Source organism: Neovison vison, chromosome 1 (genome assembly GCF_020171115.1).
Source record: "Neovison vison isolate M4711 chromosome 1, ASM_NN_V1, whole genome shotgun sequence".
In the NCBI taxonomy this organism is placed as follows: Eukaryota; Metazoa; Chordata; class Mammalia; order Carnivora; family Mustelidae; genus Neogale; species Neogale vison.
The window spans coordinates 101,665,213-101,684,642 of NC_058091.1; the positions used below are offsets into that span (position 1 = coordinate 101,665,213).

The 19,430-nt window shown below is 35.1% G+C and overlaps 1 protein-coding gene across 1 annotated transcript in view; it reads right to left on the minus strand.

Annotated features, from left to right (window-relative positions):
* BMP5 (bone morphogenetic protein 5) overlaps window positions 1-19,430 on the minus strand; it is a 113,978-nt gene that overhangs the window by 33,637 nt on the left and 60,911 nt on the right. The window contains exon 3 of the mRNA XM_044253110.1: window positions 3,132-3,280. Within this exon, the coding sequence (XP_044109045.1) occupies window positions 3,132-3,280 (149 nt within the window). The remainder of the gene's footprint in view (window positions 1-3,131; window positions 3,281-19,430) is intronic.

Consider the following 19,430-nt stretch of genomic DNA (forward strand, 5'->3'; position numbering starts at 1 on the left):
CAGGGATGAATTCCCTCTTCCTGATCTCACCACCACTCCACGTACTTCCACAAGTCTCTCTCTTCTCATCTCCATTTTTTAAAAAAATCTTATTCCACTGACCTGGCTTAAAAGTTACCTGAATCACAGACCTTTAGGCTCTGTCCCATTTGGAATTAACCCTCTCTCTTCTATTTTCCTGGAGTCTTGAGGATACCACTATTTTTAGCATTTAGGGCACTTTACTTTTTCTAAAATTAGCTACCTATGTCCATCTCTAAGATTATATTGCCCTTTAACATGTCTTCCCTGTATAGGTACTCAATAATTTTATGTCCGACAAATGGATAAGTAGAAAATCAACAAATGGATGTATGCAGAATCGGGTTTGTCTGCTCTGTTTGAAGCAATATCACAATATCATGTTGAGAACATCAGCAGTAGCAATGAATGAAGCAATAATAAGCTGAAGCATCTGGTTATTCATATTTACAGAGAAATGTCACAAGTAGATTCTCCATGAGGTTGCAGTTAATAAAACTAAGGTGCTGGGGTGGAGGAGGCACTTTATTTCTTAAGGCCAAATATGCTCCAGCTCTGGTGAAAATCTGTTTTAAGTATTGCTGAAATGCACAAAGCCAGCTTGCCTAACACATTTAACCATTTTAATATTTTCATATCAGACAATATTAAAGAGATAAAGAAAAGCAACAAAGGCTATAGACAACCTAACACTTAAATAAAAGATTGGGAAGTCTTTGAAAAAAAAGTGAAATATTCATTTTAGGTTCAAAAGCAAACACAAAGCCCCCCATAAATAATACCAAAATAATTTAAAGTAAAATTAATATATAAGAGAAATAAATCAGGGGAAAGGAACTCCAAAATATAACATATTCTTGGGAAGAGATGAAAAACAAGAGAGAAATTTCAGAATTTTCAAGTGGGGTAATGAGTGGGTAGGGAATGAAAAGGCTGATCATATTTCACAGATCTCTTGAGTTGTTTAGTTAAACATTTCAAGCATCTCCCCAAGGAGTAGACTGGGAGAAGCACACACCACTAATTTAATTTTTCTTGTTTGGGCCACATACCAGGGAAGAAACGACTGCTCACCCCCACAGTACTGATTTCCCAGTCACATTTCTGACCATAAATGTACAGTAGTTTAACATTGTAAGAATTCTTGCAAGATTATTTAAATATGGGCTTTTCTCTGTCTTCCTTTATGATGCTTGAACTCTGAAAATCCTTAATGGTAATCTCAAAGTCATAATTGGAAAATAGCTTACAATATAAAATATTTGAATTGTTCATAAAAAAATTAAAATTCAGTATTGTAATTGAAATCTATGGAAAAGTCTAGATGTAGTGGGAAAATGTCTGAAACTCATCAATAACACCAAGAACTCTTTTTCTAGGTCAAGATCTGAAGCATGAAGATTTCACTAGATGAACTCTGTAATAAATTTAATTTGTAGCTGTCAACCTCATTTCATATATGCAATCCTTGGAGTACCAACATTGGTTATAGTATTATTCTTAGGCTGTAAACCTGGTTATAGAGGTAAAACAATGCTACTGTGAGGTCCTATTGCTTATAGCAATAAACCCCTTTGCAAGAGACCTAAGTCAGACCCAACTTCTACTTAACTCTGTATTTTTTAAACAAGACTTTAGTGTAATACAGCAGAGGATGGAGTAAGACAAACTCGAGAGCTAATATGTCTATTGCCTGAGCCTGCAGAAAACTACAGGCAGTAAAGCTTAAATAAGGCATGCCCTCTAATTAATCATCCTTTTATAAACTACCTTCCCTGGGCCTGGTACTCACATTGCAGGATGTGGGGCAAGAGCACAATGTAAATCCACTAGGTCTACTTTTAAATAGATAAAAAGTACTCACAAATCATTAAATAAATTATGTTCTATTCTCTTATCATGAAAAATATAATTTTAAATGATTTGAAAGTCCAGATTTGGATTTAAACTTTTTGGACTCTTTGAGTGTGGATGGTCAAAGCAATCTCTGAGTAAACTGGCCTTGCTTCCCTGGCCTCCTGCTGGAATGTGCGAAGACCCCTTTCACCACAGTCTTTGCCCATTCTCTTCCATTTGTCTGAAATGCCTGCCCCTGATTTTTTCCCCCCAGTCACGTCTTCCTGATCTTTACAACTGTAGTTCAGACTCATTCACAGTTCTATACTTGTAAATCCACTGGGCTAATCTCAGTAGGCGGTATCACCCATTCACTAGTATGACTAGGTGTTCTCTACTTGAGACTCACTCAACTGAAAGTCTTAGGGGGCCGTTTCTGCACTTGCTTACCATTTTATCTCCAGCATCTAGCCAAGCACACCACACACAGGTGCTCAATAAATACTTGTGAGCACAGGAATAATTTCTGGAGCTTCTTCAAAATGAAGATTTCCTAAAAACCCTTCCACCCCACAGGTGATTCTGGAGCTGTTGTCTTTGACCCAATATTGGAATATGTTAAGACCTAACAATGATATTTTCTGCAGGATTTTGTGCTTCTTTCTATCTCCATCTTCCCTTCTCCGCTTGTATTATTAGTAGCTCCTTTTCCTGTTCTCCTAGCACCACTGTATAATACTATATACATAATATATATATAAAGCTGTGTTCAATAATATATATATTATATATAACTGTTATTTTTAGTTATTTTGAGATATCTTTTACACATAATAATATTTATTTCAATGCACAGCTTATAAATTCTTACAAACTACATAGTTGTATAACTACCATCACAACCAGAACATAGATTCATAGCCCTTTGTATATAGCTTTCTTTTGGAGCTACTATATTACTGTAGTCCTACTTGTTTGTGCACAGGTCTTCAATACTAGATTAAAAACTTCTTTCCTTGAGAGCGAGAAACAATATCTAATTCTTCTTTACTCCTCTATGGCTACTACAAATTCTTAAAATAAACGTGTGTTGGGAAAATATGCTTATAAATCAATTAACTAATTAATATATTGCACTATTCTATGGCAGATGCTACCTTGCCCATCGTAAGTATACAACAATCTATTCTATCTTGGTCAAATTATATAGAAAGCTAGAATTCTCAATGTGTCAAAACTAGTGTCACAAAAAATATTTGAAATTCATTGCTTACCATCTCCTGTTTCTGCACAGAGTTGTAAACCCAAGTTATTCTGTGGATTAATTACCCAATGATTGCTGGTCACAGTGATATCAAAGACAAGCCAACCCACATCTAAAGCTTGGGCCTTTCTTGTGTCTAACAGGAACAGATCTGCATCCCTACGGAGAAAAAGAACAACAAAAAAAGTTAAAAGTGTGAACGAAGACCATCATTTCCTATACTTAAGTGAAAACATTCCAAAGGCACTCTTTAAAATAACAAAAGTTAAAAAAATAACAAAAGTTAATTAAAGAACAAGAGGAACAAGTGACTCAAGTGATGAGTAATAAGATACAGAACATTTTATTGTTGGGCCCACAACCCAAGTCTGGTGCAAATTAGTAATATCTGAAAGTAATTTCCATCTTCCTGCTCTTCGCTGGCCCTTACAAACTGACTTAGTGGTCTAGATTTGGGCTCTGATAATCAGTATTCCCTGAAACTCCTGTCTGTAAGTAGCCCTTCCTGGCAAGTTCACTAGCAAGGACCAAACTGAGTAGAAATGGATGGGAAAGTGGCTACTCTAATTTCGATGAATGTGGATGGTCAAAGCAATGGAGCAAGGGCAGGCAATCATCTGCTTTAGAGATAATTTTTCCTTATTTTTCATTTTCATTACACTTGTTTTTTCGCATTATATAATGTATATCTTTATTTTTCATTTCATTTTCCATTTTGATTATAAATTTACTCTACGGATAGCAGAGGCCAAGAGAGGCTCTCAGACCACACCATTGGACTAAAGGATGAATCCCACAAATTGAGCAGCAGATACACCCTGACTTGCTTTAACACCAGCTATGATTACGAACACGTATGTTTGAGAATAGTCTCCGCAGGGTCACTGTGATTAACATTTATCAATCTTAACTATAGCATTAAATTTCTAAATGTATGAATATTTGTTGAGTTATAGTGAACTGCTTAATTTATGATATCCTTACTACAGGCAGCCTCTGATCCAAAAGTTACACATGCCCAACATTTAATCCTTACAGCAGCTCTTCTTCAAAGTAGCATAGACATACGTATTTTTCTGACTTTGATACTGCGCTGAATCTGTTTAAAGACATATTACTTATACGAGGAAAGGCAAAGCTATGTCATAATCACCCATGTTAAATACTATTCTGCATTTGCCATCTAGCTGCATCACACAAGTCACTTCAAAGGTGGCTTACAAAATGTAAAAAGCAAATTTTGAGTAAAAACAAATTGTGTGTGTATATATATATATATATATATATATATGATTTAAGAAGAAAACTCTATTATCATTGAATATTTAACTGTTTTTAACAGAGTGGAGATTCTTAATATTTTAGAAGCTGCATCTTTATTCTCTTTATTTCAACTTAATGTATTCATTCTTTCACTAACCTAGAGAAGTTAAAATAAAGGCATTATGATTATTTAAATCATTCAGGTACCCTATTTCCCATTGATGTAAATTTCATTCTCCTTCACAGCTTTAATCTCAATGTTTAACAAAAGAGGGGTACAGACATCTTTTCATATCTAACATAGGACTTAGTTTGAGATACCAAAGACATATAGCAAGCATAAACTACAACACAGTGAAAATATTCCATTAGTTCTAACTTGAATTTTCAGGACCCATTCTATTCATATTATGAAGGGATATCAGTCAAACTGTCCCTCTTCTTCCTAAGGTGAAAATTCATCAAGTAAACAAAACTTTGAGAAATACAAATTATCCTTAAATTCTTGAGATATTTGGTAAATATCTTTTGAAACTATAATATTAGAATAATTTAATTACATTATCAGGCTCTGAAACAGGAGTCACTCTGTAGCTTGGGAAATATTCAAGTGCTACCCTGCTGTCAAGCCTGCTTTCAATTTGAAATATGGCATAAATGTTCTACTGAAGTCTGCAGAGTTTATAATGCCACCCTTGGCCTGAAATAAACAAACACTTGAAGAACAAAAAAGAACAAAGAGGTAAAATTTGAGAACAATTTCCACTAAATAGCAAGTATCTTTAAGTAGTTATCCAGTAATATTTTCTATTATTTTGAGATTGTAGTATTTTTCCAGAAAAAAAAAATCCCCAAACTATCAACATCCAGGTACCCAAATTTTCAAGCATGTCTGTGAAGAAAATGGTTTCAGTTTTAATGGATATATTTAGAAAAAGTGTCAGCCAAAGGATTCAAGCAAGCCCTAAATATCTGAATTTCAGAGACACAACTTGCAATTCATCGGAAGGTTAATCTAGGCAGACGGTGTGGTTTGAAAAATCCATACATTTCTAGTTCCCCCTCTGAAAAGTTTCGATTGCTTTCATAAGCTCCATGGTTTCTATTCCTGACCAAAGCTATTTTATTTTTGACTGATAAATTCTTTTCTTTAATTTTTCCTCTCTCCTCTTCTAGAAGTTCTTCTGTATTACCCACAAGCAACAAAATACTCTTTGGAAGATTGAAGTCTATTATTAATCAACACAACGGTAACAATTCTGCAATTTTCACTCATGTAGTTCCTTTCATAGAACTCTCTTAAAAATAAATCCCTACCCATTCTGTAGAAAATTAGATGTGATTTCTTTTGAAGTACAAAATTACTCCACTAAAAATGGAACTTACATCACTGGAAACAGTAGAAATACTATGTCCAATGAACAGTATAAAATAAACCTGTTAAAGTTATCTCATCTTACTATTTTTACCTGATGTTTTTATAGAAATTCTTGAAATACCTAATAAAAGATATTTTAAAATATTAATTCATTTAAAAGGAATGCAGTAGAGAAAAAAATAGATATGTAGCAAAATATATTTACTTGTAGCAGAAATAAATCCATAATAAAATTTCTGTATATTGTTTACAATCATAACAATGAAACTGAAATTAAAATCTACATTCTAGCAAAGGCAATAGAGTCCATTTACATGGATGAGTATAAGCAAATGTTTCACAGTGGTATTGTATTAGTTTTCTAAGGCTGCCATCACAAAGTAACACAGACTGAGTGGCTTAAATAACAGAAATTTATTGTCACACAGTTCTGGGGGCTGGAAGTCCAAATCAAGGTGTAGGTAGGGCTGGCTCTTTTGAGAGTGATGAGGGAAGTATCTGTTCTAGACCTGTCACTGTCTCTTGTAGCTGTTCATCTTTTCCTTGTGTCTTCATATCATCTTCCCTCCATGTGTCTCTGGGTCCAAATTTCCCCTTTTTATTAGGATGCCCTAATTGCCTTGTTTTAATTTAATTATCTCTTTAAAGACCCTATCTCCAAATAAGGTCACATGCTGAAGTCCCGGAGGCTCAGACTTCAATATATGATTTGGGGGAGAGACGGAGCACAGTTCAACCCATAAGACTATTTTAAAATATTTTTTTACAAGCAGAAATTATCCTAGATGTGAATGTTCCATGTTTAGGTTACAACAATTATCAACATTGAAATGTTTTAAAAAACAAATATGTCAAAGTAAACTTATATTGATTAAAATAATTCATCATTACTAAAATTTGTGTTTTTTCTTTTTCAGAAAGAATTTGAACACTTGTCTAGACTATGATATAAATCAGCATAACAATTTCTTATATAGCTAAATGAAGTCATCATGCAAGTGTTAAGTACAGAGTTATACTTAACAGATAAAGGATTCATAGCATGCATATAGACTTCTTACATGTGAAATACGTAAGTATATTAAAAATAGTTACTCAAAAGTGAATAATATGTATGTGTATGTGTATACACACACACACACACACACACACACACATTTACAGTTTACTTTAATCATGTCCAAAGGCTTAAACATGTTTAGTAATGGGAATTGGTGGACTATAGATATTGATTAGCAAGGGTGCTTTTCATTTTACTGAGAGAGGAAAGAGTTTTGCATATGTGCCTTGGGAGTCTGAAAATACCAGAAGGGTAGGAAGCATAGGTACTTTACTAAGGACTGAACAGCAGGAGCCAAAATTTAATAAGCTTTGAATTGTCATCATACTTACAACTCAAAAATATAGATTGATGGAATGAGAAAATGACGGTTATATATTTAAGAATGTGACAACAGAAGAGCTAAAATTTATCTTACCATCTTTATGTAGATATCAGTGTAATGTAAAGATAAAAAGGATCTGGGGATCAGACAGAGCTTGAACAATTAAGGAGTTCCTGTCTCAGTTTCTACAATATTTAAAATATAGTATGGTAATCCCTCCTTAAAAAACCAAATGTAATATAATCTGAATATCTTTTTTTAAATCTAATTTTATTTTTTTCAGTGCTCCAAAATTCATTCTTTATGCACAAGAGGAAAATTACAGGTGAAGTTTTACTTGATGTGTTATAACACAGATAATGTGTTATAAATTGTTTGATTTTGACCTGTGAAATTTGGGAAAGTTTTATTTGTGGAGTCACATTACCATCAAATGACCTGAGTCAAGTTTCTTTGGGGTTTCTTTGAGATGGTAGCAATAGAACTGGTTACAACTGAAGAAGAAAGGAGGGAGAACAATGATAAGGGAAGGAGCAGAATGAGGGCGGGAGAAAGAAGGAGAGGATAAGAAGGAGGCAGAGAAGAAGAAGACACACAAGGAAATTCAGTAACTTTTCCTGGGTGTGTTGTCTTGAAAAATCCAGTAATTGTCTTTGTAAGTCACTCTGTTAAAAATCACTTATATAAGCATAGAGTCAGAAGTTGTTTTGTGGATATAATATCTGTCCTTCTAGAAAAGCTTAAAAATGAACAATAATAACAATAAATGTGTATGTACTGGTGCTTTTGATAACATACTACTTCCAATGCCAGCATCATACACAGATTGAAAAAAATGCTATTTTTCAGACAATACAGATGGACCTGAAGATGATGTGGTTTGTAGTATTGTGATACATGACCTAAAATACTGTGATAGACATGATGTCAAACTGCATGTAAAAAGTTTAAAAGCTTTCACATATATATTTTGAGAATAAACAAGGAATATGACTATATAAATATTTTACACATAATTATATGAGTAAACTTTTTTGTATTATTTAACTGCATTCATTATATAGCTATGTTTATAAATAAATCCATTATATAAATATTCAATTTCTCCAATTTTTTGGATCTTTTACTTGGGTAAAACAGATATCATCTTTATATGATCATATCATGATTGTATGTTCTCTGTATGATCAGGCTTATATAGTATGCAGACATGCCCAGTATGAATGCAGTTTTGATCGTTGGAAATATTAACTTTCTCTACTGCCTAAATAGCTGACTAAAGGGAATATTCTTATTTTAAAATTAAATAAAAAATTATGATGAAAAATGTCTGATGTGAAATTAACTAGTCTGGGATTCTACCTCTGAAGGTAACAAAAATTGATCAAAGAATACTAAAACTAAGTGGGATATAAATTACTGAGCCAAACCGTTATTTTATTGATGAGAAAATTTAAAGAGAGAGCAAATTATTTCTTATGGTTACTCAGCCAAATGGGAGAGCAGATCTCAGTTCTCCATATTTCATTTTCAGAACACTTTGTTTTATATAATGGCAGCTCTCTTTAGTCCCAACTATATTTTGACTGTTTTCCTTATACCAAAAGATAACTTGTTTTTGGACTGGAATACCAAAAGTTTGAGTGGAGCCACCAACCCCAAACAAGATGATAGAATTTGAGCCAAGGAGTGACCTGAGACATTTTGTAAAGCCATTCATCCATCCATTCACTAACTCACTCTTTCAATTTAATATATATTGACTCCCAATGTGGGTTTTATATTGTATCGGTTTAACTAAACTGTAACTGCCTTGTAAGGTTCTGGAGTAGGGTTGGCCACAAAAAAAATTTAGGTAATATTTGGAAAGTGAAAGTGAAGTAGTAGCTATATTTATGCTTGGAAGACTTCCAAATGTTCAAGTGTTATTACAGTTTAGGCATACTGTTGAGATCTGCTGGTTCACCTTTTTGGTGTGGGGCAGCAGGTGAGCCTGCAGCTCCTTCAGATTCCAGTGAATCTTCTTGTTCAATTTCTCTGAATCCAAGGTCAGACATGAGGACATATCTATGAGGAAAGATTTGATAGCAAGGAAATCATCTGCATCATTGAAACTGGAGGCTGGAAGATTGGTTCCAATTTGTCCTCATGCCTTCCAGATCATTGTTTCAGGTTCTATTTTGTCCTTCCTTTCCCCAACTCACCCATCTTCTCTTCCAGCCTTCTCAGAGGATCTTAGGCCCAACATCAAAGGTAGAGCAACAGCCTTACAATAGACTGTTGTTAAATAACTTCCACAGTTGCATAAGGTCAAATCCCTATAATAAATCCTTATGGTATCATTCCCCAGAGGGATTAAACAGCTACCTTATATTTGGTCAATTATATTGAGTCTCTTACATCATAGAAGAGCAGTACTGATTCTCACTGGAATAGGTACTGCGGATACAAATTTTCCTTCTCTGCCTATAAGGTTTCTGCCAATATCACTATCCATGAAATTACAGAATACCCTATTTATTATCATGGAATTTCAAAGCTGCTTCTGATCAAAAAGCTCATTTAACAGCAAATGAAGTGCAAAGTGGACTCGTGCACATGGAATCCTTTGGTCTTCCTATGTTACCCATTGCCTTATAGCAGATGGCCTGATAGGACAAGGAAATGGCCTCTTTGAAGACTGTTATGCTTCCAGTTGGTCATCAGTATCTTGTACAAATGGACTAATATCCTCAGGGATATTTATATGCTCTATATCAGCAACCAGTATACCACTATTTCTGTCACATCCCTCTTTCTTTTTTTTTTTCTTTTTTTTTTTTTTCCCAATTTATTTATTTTCAGAAAAACAGTATTCATTATTTTTTCACCACACCCAGTGCTCCATGCAAGCTGTGCCCTCTATAATACCCACCACCTGGTACCCCAACCTCCCACCCCCCCGCCACTTCAGACCCCTCAGACTGTTTTTCAGAGTCCATAGTCTCTCATGGTTCACCTCCCCTTCCAATTTACCCAAATTCCCTACTACTCTCTAACGTCCCTCTTTCTTGAGTCTAGAAATCAAGGGGTGGACACAGGGGTGGCTCCTCTTACTCACTCTTTCTGATCCAATGAACAAAAATGTTGCTGCTTGGCCCCAAAATGTTGGGCTCTGTTGGTCCAGAGTTCTTAGTTCCCAATAGTGGAATGGTACCACTACCACTGCTTAGCAGTCATTCCATTAAGTTAGAAATTGAGACATCCATGTGATCACTTTGGGCTCTTCGGGCCAGTGAATCAACAAGCTGATAAAATAGTATGCAGGTTGATCAACCCTAAGTATCAAAGAGGAAACTAGGTTGATTCTACCACAGTATGAGAAAGGAGCATGTCTGAAATATAAGACCTCACCTGAAACACCCTTTAGGTTCTCCCATGTCCTATGATAAAAGTCAGTGGAAAACTAGACCTCAATGCAGGCATTACTACTAATGGCCCAGACACTTCTAGAATGAGTATTTCTTTTACCTCACTAGATAAGGACCAATGACTGGCAGTAGTGGTTGGTGAAAACAAAAAGAATATGGATTACACAGCATAAAAAGGAGATTATAAATACCAACTACCACCATGTGACCAGTTACAGAGTGAGGGTTGTAACAGTTATGAGTATTCCTTTCTTATTTTGATATTAATGTATTTGTACCCTATGAACCAATTCTTTTTCTCCCTTCCCATCTAGTATAAGTAGTTTTGATGGTAGCTAACTTCATATTTTGTATTGAAGTGACAGGATATCAAATGGGCAATATGACCCAGCTAGAAAAGTATTGAATAACATCCAAAGATGGATAAAAAATCAGAGAATGATTTGCCTATTATATTTTTGGAAAGTATGAATGGTTATAGAATGTATGTGTTGGTGTCAGTTTGACAAAGATGGACTTCTGTGGTTTTATACTTTGTCAAATCAGCTAAACTGAAACCCAGCCTCCCAAAATTCTCTTCCCTGTTTGTGTCTATGTTAAGGTTAGCCATACAAGAAATCTGTGCAGGAGTTGAAGGGAAGCAGCAGCCAAGTTTATGCTTGGAAGATTGGTAAAGTGCCAGGTTTCCTCCTGCTCACATGCATTGCTGCTGATCTGCTGGCTCACCTTATCATGGGGAGCAGCTGGGTCTGGTGCTTTTCCAGCTTCCATTGGATCCCAATAACATCAGTTTCTCCAAATCCTGGCCCACAGTTCCTCCTGCCAGGTCATCCCCTTCACCTTCTCCACATCCTAAACAAGGGGTATGTGAAGCTCATGGTGAAGTTTACCAGCTTATCCTACAGCTTACTCACATCATTGAAGTTGAGTCTTTCTGAGACGTAGAATGGTTTCCAATATGCCCTTGGAGTTCCAGCTTATCCTCCCAGGTGTCAGTTCTCTTCATGCTCTCCTACCCCACAACCATTTCCCTTCCCAGTTGCCTGTACTGCATCAGATCCATCACCAGATGCAGAAGCAACAGCCTCACATGAACTCTTTAACCAGGTCCCACAATGGCAGAAAGACAAATCACTATAAGTCCTTTATTCTTTATCACATATATGATTCTATTGCTCTTACCCAACATTAGTTGACATACTCCCTGCTATGCACTGAATTGTGTCCTTCAAAACGATATGTTGAAGTCTTAATCCCAGGCACCTGTAAATATGATCTTATTTGAAAATAGGGTCTTTTCAGTGTAATCAAGTTCAGATTTGGTCATCAGGTGGGGTTAATCCAGGACGGCTGCTCTCCTTATAAGAGGAGACACAGATAGACACACTCAGAAGGAAGAAAGCTAAAGAAAGACAAAAGCAGAGATGGAAATTATGCTGACACAAGGCAAAGAATATCTGCGGCTACCAGGAAAGGATCCTTTCTTAGAGGTTTTGGAAGGAATGTGGCCCTTGCAGAACCTTGACTTTGGACTTCAGGCCTCCAAAACTGTTAGAAAACAAATTTCTGTTGTATTAAGCCATTCAAATTTTTGGTAAGTTGTTCCAGTAGCTTTTGCAAACTACTACAGTTCTCTAGTTGGGATGTTTCACATATTAAATAGGAGGTGGTATGCAATATCAAAGAATGAAAAAGTGTCCGTAAGATTTGGTAACAAAGAGGCTGTTTGAGGACGATGTTGATGGATAATCAGTAGAATGGAATTATGAGAATCAAATTGCAGGAGTTGAGGGATGAATAAATATAAGAAAGTGAGAGGATTTAAAGCAAAGTTATAATGATCTTCTTTATAAGTATACCTTTATAAAGCAAAGAAACATAGTTGTAGGTGGATTCGGTATCTGCTTAATTTCAACAATGACTTGCTATACATTGGCTTTGCTTAGAATAATTATGCCCTTTAAGTCATCTTTCTGAACTTGTTTTTTTTCTTTAAGTAAAGATTAAAATATGGGGCGCCTGGGTGGCTCAGTGGGTTAGGCCACTGCCTTCGGCTCAGGTCATGATCTCAGGGTCCTGGGATCGAGTCCCGCATCGGGCTCTCTGCTCAGCAGGGAGCCTGCTTCCCTCTCTCTCTGCCTGCCTCTCTGTCTACTTGTGATCTCTCTCTGTCAAATAAATAAATAAATATTTAAAAAAAAAGATTAAAATAATATCAATCTCAAAAATATATTGCAGAGATGAAAGGATGCACAAATAAGAAATGCTATGCAAACAAAATTGTTATTTTCTCTTTTTTTTACAATTACTATTTTCTTACCAAAACACATTTATCACATGTAAGTATATATATTAATAAGTAGTAAATATTATGCTTGGTGGCATAATTAGAATCAGAAGTGATTTATGCAATTATTACTGCAAAAGTTCTTTAATAACCTGTAATGATAAATTTTAGATATAGGTATTCATTCATTCTCTTTAACTTTAGTAACATTTATTGATGCATATAATCCATAATGGATCTTTGTCCCTAAATCAGAAGGAAAAAAATTAAGTTGCGAACTTATCAAAAGGAAGTAAAATTATTTACATAATCAATAATAAGAGATAACAAAAGAGAAATATTCTTCAAGTCAATATGTTTTCAGTTAGATTTATTTATGCATGTGTATGTGTGTATATACATATACACATACATTATATATTATATAATATAGAAGAGAAGAAGTAGTTAACCAAGAGTGTAATCATTCTATAATCTAACCACCAAGCCCTAAACTTGGTCAAGAAAAGCTTTCAGAAATTGACTGGAAGATACACAGATAAACTTTGGAGGAAAAGTGGCATTCCTCTATTTCTATAAGACATGAACCTTACGGTCTGCAGGACTTCCCCAGTCTTTACAAAATTTCTACTGTTACAAGTATTTCACCTCCTTCCATCACCCTATGCCTTTGAATAGCTTATCGAGTCTGAAAAAATGCAATGACAGCCACCCAAGGACCAAGCATACGTCTTTCTCTGGGCGTTTGACATATATATCACAACAACATTTAAGGAGCCCAATGTACAACTCTAGTATGGAACATGTTAACAAGGGACAATTTAAAAAATTATATTTATATATTATATATAATATATAAATAAATTATATTTATATATTTAATAAATTATATTCTCTGGAATTTTTGTCAAGAGTTTCTTTCAGGAACAACATTAGCTTAAAAGTGTTAGAATTTGACCCTGTCAGCTGACTGATATTTTCAGCTGATTTTTTTCTACCAAAACAAATGTGAAATAATAAAATTCTATGAATCTTACAGAGCATCAATTTTCAGAATATCTAACTCAATTTTGTATTTACATTTCAAGGGGACAGATGTAAACTGATAAAATAATATTAGATGAAGTTCAATGACAAGCATAGGAAAATAGAAAAACAAGTTGAATTCTCACTATGAAAATTCAGAGTTTTTTTTTTTAATTGCTAAAATATTATTAATGTTTAACAGGTTTCCTGGCATTATATTATCCCGTATTTTTCCCCTGCAGAGAATCTAAACATGCTACTGGAGATATATATACACACAGGAGGCCCCCTCATGCAACAAGAAACAAAGAAGTAAGACTTTTATAGATCATCCAACCACTTTTAATGCTTCCTAATCAATAAGCCATGCACCTAGAGCTCTTAGGACTTGAAAAGCTCTTCCGTGCTATGAGTCTTAGGATGCAAAATATGAAATTAGTCAAAGAAAAAATTGATGGACTAGCACTTTATGACCATTTTTTTTAAATTTATATCTTAAACTTTTAAATAGAACAGGACTTCTCAACCTCAGCATTGTGGACATCAAGGACACTCTCTGTTGGGTGGAGGAGAAGTCCACTGCAGAGGTTGACTTGCATCTCCCACTATCCCAGCATTTCTACCCACCGGACTCCACTCGCGCTCCATCTTCCCACCCTCATCCACTGGGACCATCAAAAATGTCTCCAGGCATTGCGAAATGTTCCCTGGAGCCCACACTGTCCTCGCTGAGAACCAGGGAAAGGGAGCACGCAACCCTGCACACCGAAGAGAGGCAAGCTGTGCTTGTGTGCCGGCCTGTGTAGAGAGAATGGCTCCAGCCACGGCGCGTCCTGCTCTGCTCTCCTGCTCTCAAGAGCCCATGAAATCTTCCTGAGTGGAAATTGTCAGTGTACATTCTGAAGCATGTCCACAGAAGAATCACAAATCTTAGCGAAACAGGACGGGGGAGATGATGTAAATATGAAGCTGACTGTGAACTGGAATGATGACAGCTCAACTAAATATATCCAAGTAGTGAAGGTGGCTAATGACATCGAGCAGGCTAGCCTAAAATGTTTTTACAATGGAGTACAAAAATTCATATTCATAGCAGAACATTAGGAAAAGGTTGAGTTCTGCATAGCACATTTATACATACATATGCATGTGTGTACATGTGCACAGACACGCACATACATGTACATACACATGCACATGCATACATATGTGTGTGAAAAATTAATTCAAGGACAGCACTCAGACCCATGGTGAGTGCCCATTAAATGGATAATTACCAACTGCTATTCTTAGTAACAGTGATATTGGCACTGATAGTTTTACTTGAATTATTTAATTCTCTATACACTTAAACATTTTAATCCTCAGGGATATTTCTCCTAGGACACACCCCTCTCTCTGTTTCTGTCTCTCTGTCCCTCCCTCTCCACATCTCTCTCCCTCCACCTATAGAAAGTTCTACTCATCTTGAAAGGCCCAACTCAAGGGTGTACTCCTCTCAGTGGCTTCCCTTAAGGTCCTTCACCTTCCCACATGAAGAATTAATTTCCCCTTCATTTGTGTTTCCACAACACTTAGTGCATACTTACATCATAGTGCTTAGCACATTGTATTATAGTTATTAAAGTCTGTGTGCGGCAGGCCCACCACAGCCCCTAGCCCCCAGGCTATGAGCTTTGGAGATTTTATTTACTCGGCTTTATGTCCCTTGTGCTTGCTACATGGTAGGCGCTCGGCAAAAGCATGCCGACCTCAGCTGAATTATCTGGAAAATTCAATCATGTGGAAACCTCATTTCCCAATAATGCCAGATATATGAGGTGTGACCGAAGAGCAAGGCCTTCTATATAGAATCTGGGGCTGTCAGCCTTATATGAAAGGGCTAAATAAGTGAAATGATGCAAAGTGTGTTAACTTGTTACCAAGAAAAATAAAAATCTGGATAAATATCAGAACGCTCCTTTAAACTGCACACATTTAAATATGAGTAGGAACAAATGGGAGAAGTGGGAGATGGTAGAACTAGAACATATTATTTTAAGACTTTTAAGTCTCGCTAAGATAAATACATGTGAAAGAGATGACATAATGGGTCTTTTAAAAAACTTTCATTGCCTAACACTGTCAAAAAAGTCATATATTAGATGGTTAATAGATTAGACAATGTCTTGAATATACAACATAGCTACGAAACATCAGTCTGAGTTGCCTTAACCATCCCCACCAGAACCCTCCTCAATAATAACATTAGGGAAAGTGAGCTTTATGTATGTGAAATAGATAGATGCATTGTTGAATGCTCTGTATTGAAGAATGGTCTGCACTGACAGTTTAATTGTTTCTGAGTTTAATTCAAAACACTAAGCAAAATAAAGCCCACAAGTCTGAAGATAGAAGTTTTACATAGAAATTTTAAGAGGTGACCCTAGCTTTGGAAATGGTCAGATGTATTAGCTTCTTTTTCTTTTCCTACTTCCCTTTTAGTTCTTGATTTAAAAAATATATGAAGCCATAGATAAGTAATACTAAACAAAATATAATAATAATTGGATTTCAAAAGTACCTTTTTTTAAAGTTTTTATTTAAAGTTTTGATAGTTAACATATAGTGTAATATTGGTTTCAGGAGTAGAATTTGGTGATTCATCATGTATATATAACACCCAGTTCAAAGGACTTTTTAAAATTAAGTTTTTTTTCTGTTTGAACTGTGATGACATGATGTAATAATGAAGTACTTTTAATCTGTTCCTCCTCACTTTCAGAGACTTAAAGTCAAGGTTCCCAGTTGGCACAATAACTTCCCATTAGTGGAAAGGAAAGTTATAGATTTACTTAGCTATCTTCATTTTCTGTGGGGGAAAAGTGACTTCTGTGGCTTAGTTAAAAGTAAGAGAAATTACTGCTAAATGCTAGTGTTTTGTTCAGTTTTGTTTTGGTTTGGTTTGGTTTTTGCCCACCTCAACCTCTGGCAAGAGTACCTTGGGAAGGCTATTTTGTAAAGAAATCTGTAGCATGAGGTTGTTTCATTACTGTCTTTGTCTTAACTATAATTAAACTTGTTTCTGATTATAAAAACAATGTTGGCTATAAAAATTTAGAAAGTACACAAAAGGGTAAGAATTAAAATTTCAGACCCATAAGACTGCAATAAACAGTGCTTCCTTCTGATCTGTTTTCCATATGAATTTATTTAAAATAGTATAGTTATGCCACATACTTTAATCAATTAATGTTACAGTCTGAGAACCTTCCAGTGTTATCAAATGTTTTTAATTTTTATTTATTTTTATTTTTTTATACCCATATAATATATTTATACCCCAGGAGTGCAGCTCTGTGAATGGCCAGGTTTACACACTTCACAGCACTCACCATAGCACATACCCTCCCCAATGTCCATAACTCCACCCCCCTTCTCCCAACCCCCATCCCCCCAGCAACCCTCAGACAATTTCTACTTGTTATATAAAGTATAATACCTCAATTTTCCATAAAATGAAGTATGACATTTTCTGTTTAACAAGTTATGTGATTGCAAATAATAATACTGTAGTAAACATTTATATGTGAATCTTTGTCCAGTTTGTCTACATCTCTGATATTTCTGTGTTATTCATAAATAACTAGTCTCCCATCTTCATCACTCTTCAACTGTATTTCAAAGAAGAGTTTGATTATTTGTTTAACATATGCTTTCAGGGGCAAGTTCAGAGATAGCTTCCATGATGTTGCTGTTAAGTTGGGTGATATTCATTTCATTATTAAACTTAAAAATGTACCAATCGTTTTTTTATGAATCAAATATCTGGTGGTTTTTTATTAAGTAAAGGCACCTGGCATCATAATACTTACTTGATCTGTACATAAAAACAGGTATCCCTAGATGGTAGTTATTGTTACTGTAATAACCACCTACTTTTGGCTCCCCTATGGATATAATCCTCTAAACCCTTACAAAATAGATACTCCTACTGAGTTATATGATTATATACTGACCAATGTATTTATAAAGTATCAACTATAGTCTTTGTACTGTGATAAGCTCTAGTTCTTCTCAAACCAACTGCAATACTTCTACTGTTCTGAAATACTTATTATTGTTTTTATTCTTTTCATATTTGTAAACTTGAGATCCTAAGATATACAGCAGTTTCACCCATAGAGGAATTCCAAAGTCCATGCTCTTCTTGGTATACATCACTATTTTCTAGGTAGCTGAAATCCCACATGGAAACCTGAAATTTTCTAAGAGGGACATGTGCTGTTTCCATATCAGCCATCCCTTACATATATATATTTTGAACAAAGAGGGGAGTGCAAAAAGTGAGTCCTGGATGTATGACAAAGACAAGGCATTTTCTTACACTGGATTAACGAGCCTCTAGTAATGGATGAATGCCTATTTCAAAGACAAGGAAAGCATTTTTCCAGAGATTCTTTCAGCTGATCAATATATATAAAACTGAAATGTAGGTTATACGTGTGTGAGTTTGCATGTTTCAGAGATTGAAAAAGATAACTGGGAAAAAGCCTATATATATTAGCAAAAACAAAACCCACAGAAAACAGTAAGTAGAGCATAAACCTACAGGACAATTCAGCAACAATATGTGATAGATTTCAAGAATGTCAACTTAAGTGAATTGAATTGACCTGGAATTTAATTTACTGAACCGAACTTTTATAAATGCTATTCAGTAAATTGGACGAAAGCCTTTGCAATCTATACTATCTTAAAGTTTAGAATGGCAAGTCAATCACATGTATCAATCAAATATATACATGTACTTTAGATTTTAGAAATCATTTCTCAAAGATTTAGGGAAAATATCAAGGATAATAGGAAATCTTGGATCTTAGAATAGCTCTAAACACATGTTAAAATAAGTAAAGACAGCCACACTATACTCAAGAGTACTGAAAAAACATGCAGATGCAGTTGTAGAAACACTCAGAGCAATGTTTTTCAAACCAGGTATAATTAGAGAATTACCAAAATTTCAAGATAAACAAATGTTTCGTTGTTTGAAGGAATTAAAATTCTCAAAACTGTGAAATCTGATAAGCTAAGCATCAACACCCATAAATATTCCCACATGTATTATTCATAAAGATCATCATGGATTGATCAGGAATCAATCTATAAATTATTATCAATAGCCTCTTCTAGTAGACCTTTTTTTAATCATGTTTATTATGTCTTAAATTATGCAGTTCACATACTTAAAAAATAGAGGTAAAAGAAAGTGAAATGGATGGCTAGTTCAGTGGATAACATTTAAAAATATCATGAGCAGGGGCACCTGGGTGACTCAGTCAGTTAAGCACCTGCCTTCAGCTCAGGTCATGATCCCCCGGTCCTGGGATCAAGTCCTGCATCAGACTCCTTTCTCAGCGGGGAGCCTGCTTCTCCCTCTACCTGCTCTGCCTGTTCTACCTACAGCTCTCCATGCTTCTGCTTTCTTTCTGACAAATAAAAAAAATCTTTTTTTTTTTTAAGATTTTATTTTATTTATTTTTTTTTTGGGGGGGGGTTGGATTACAGGTTTATTGTAAAA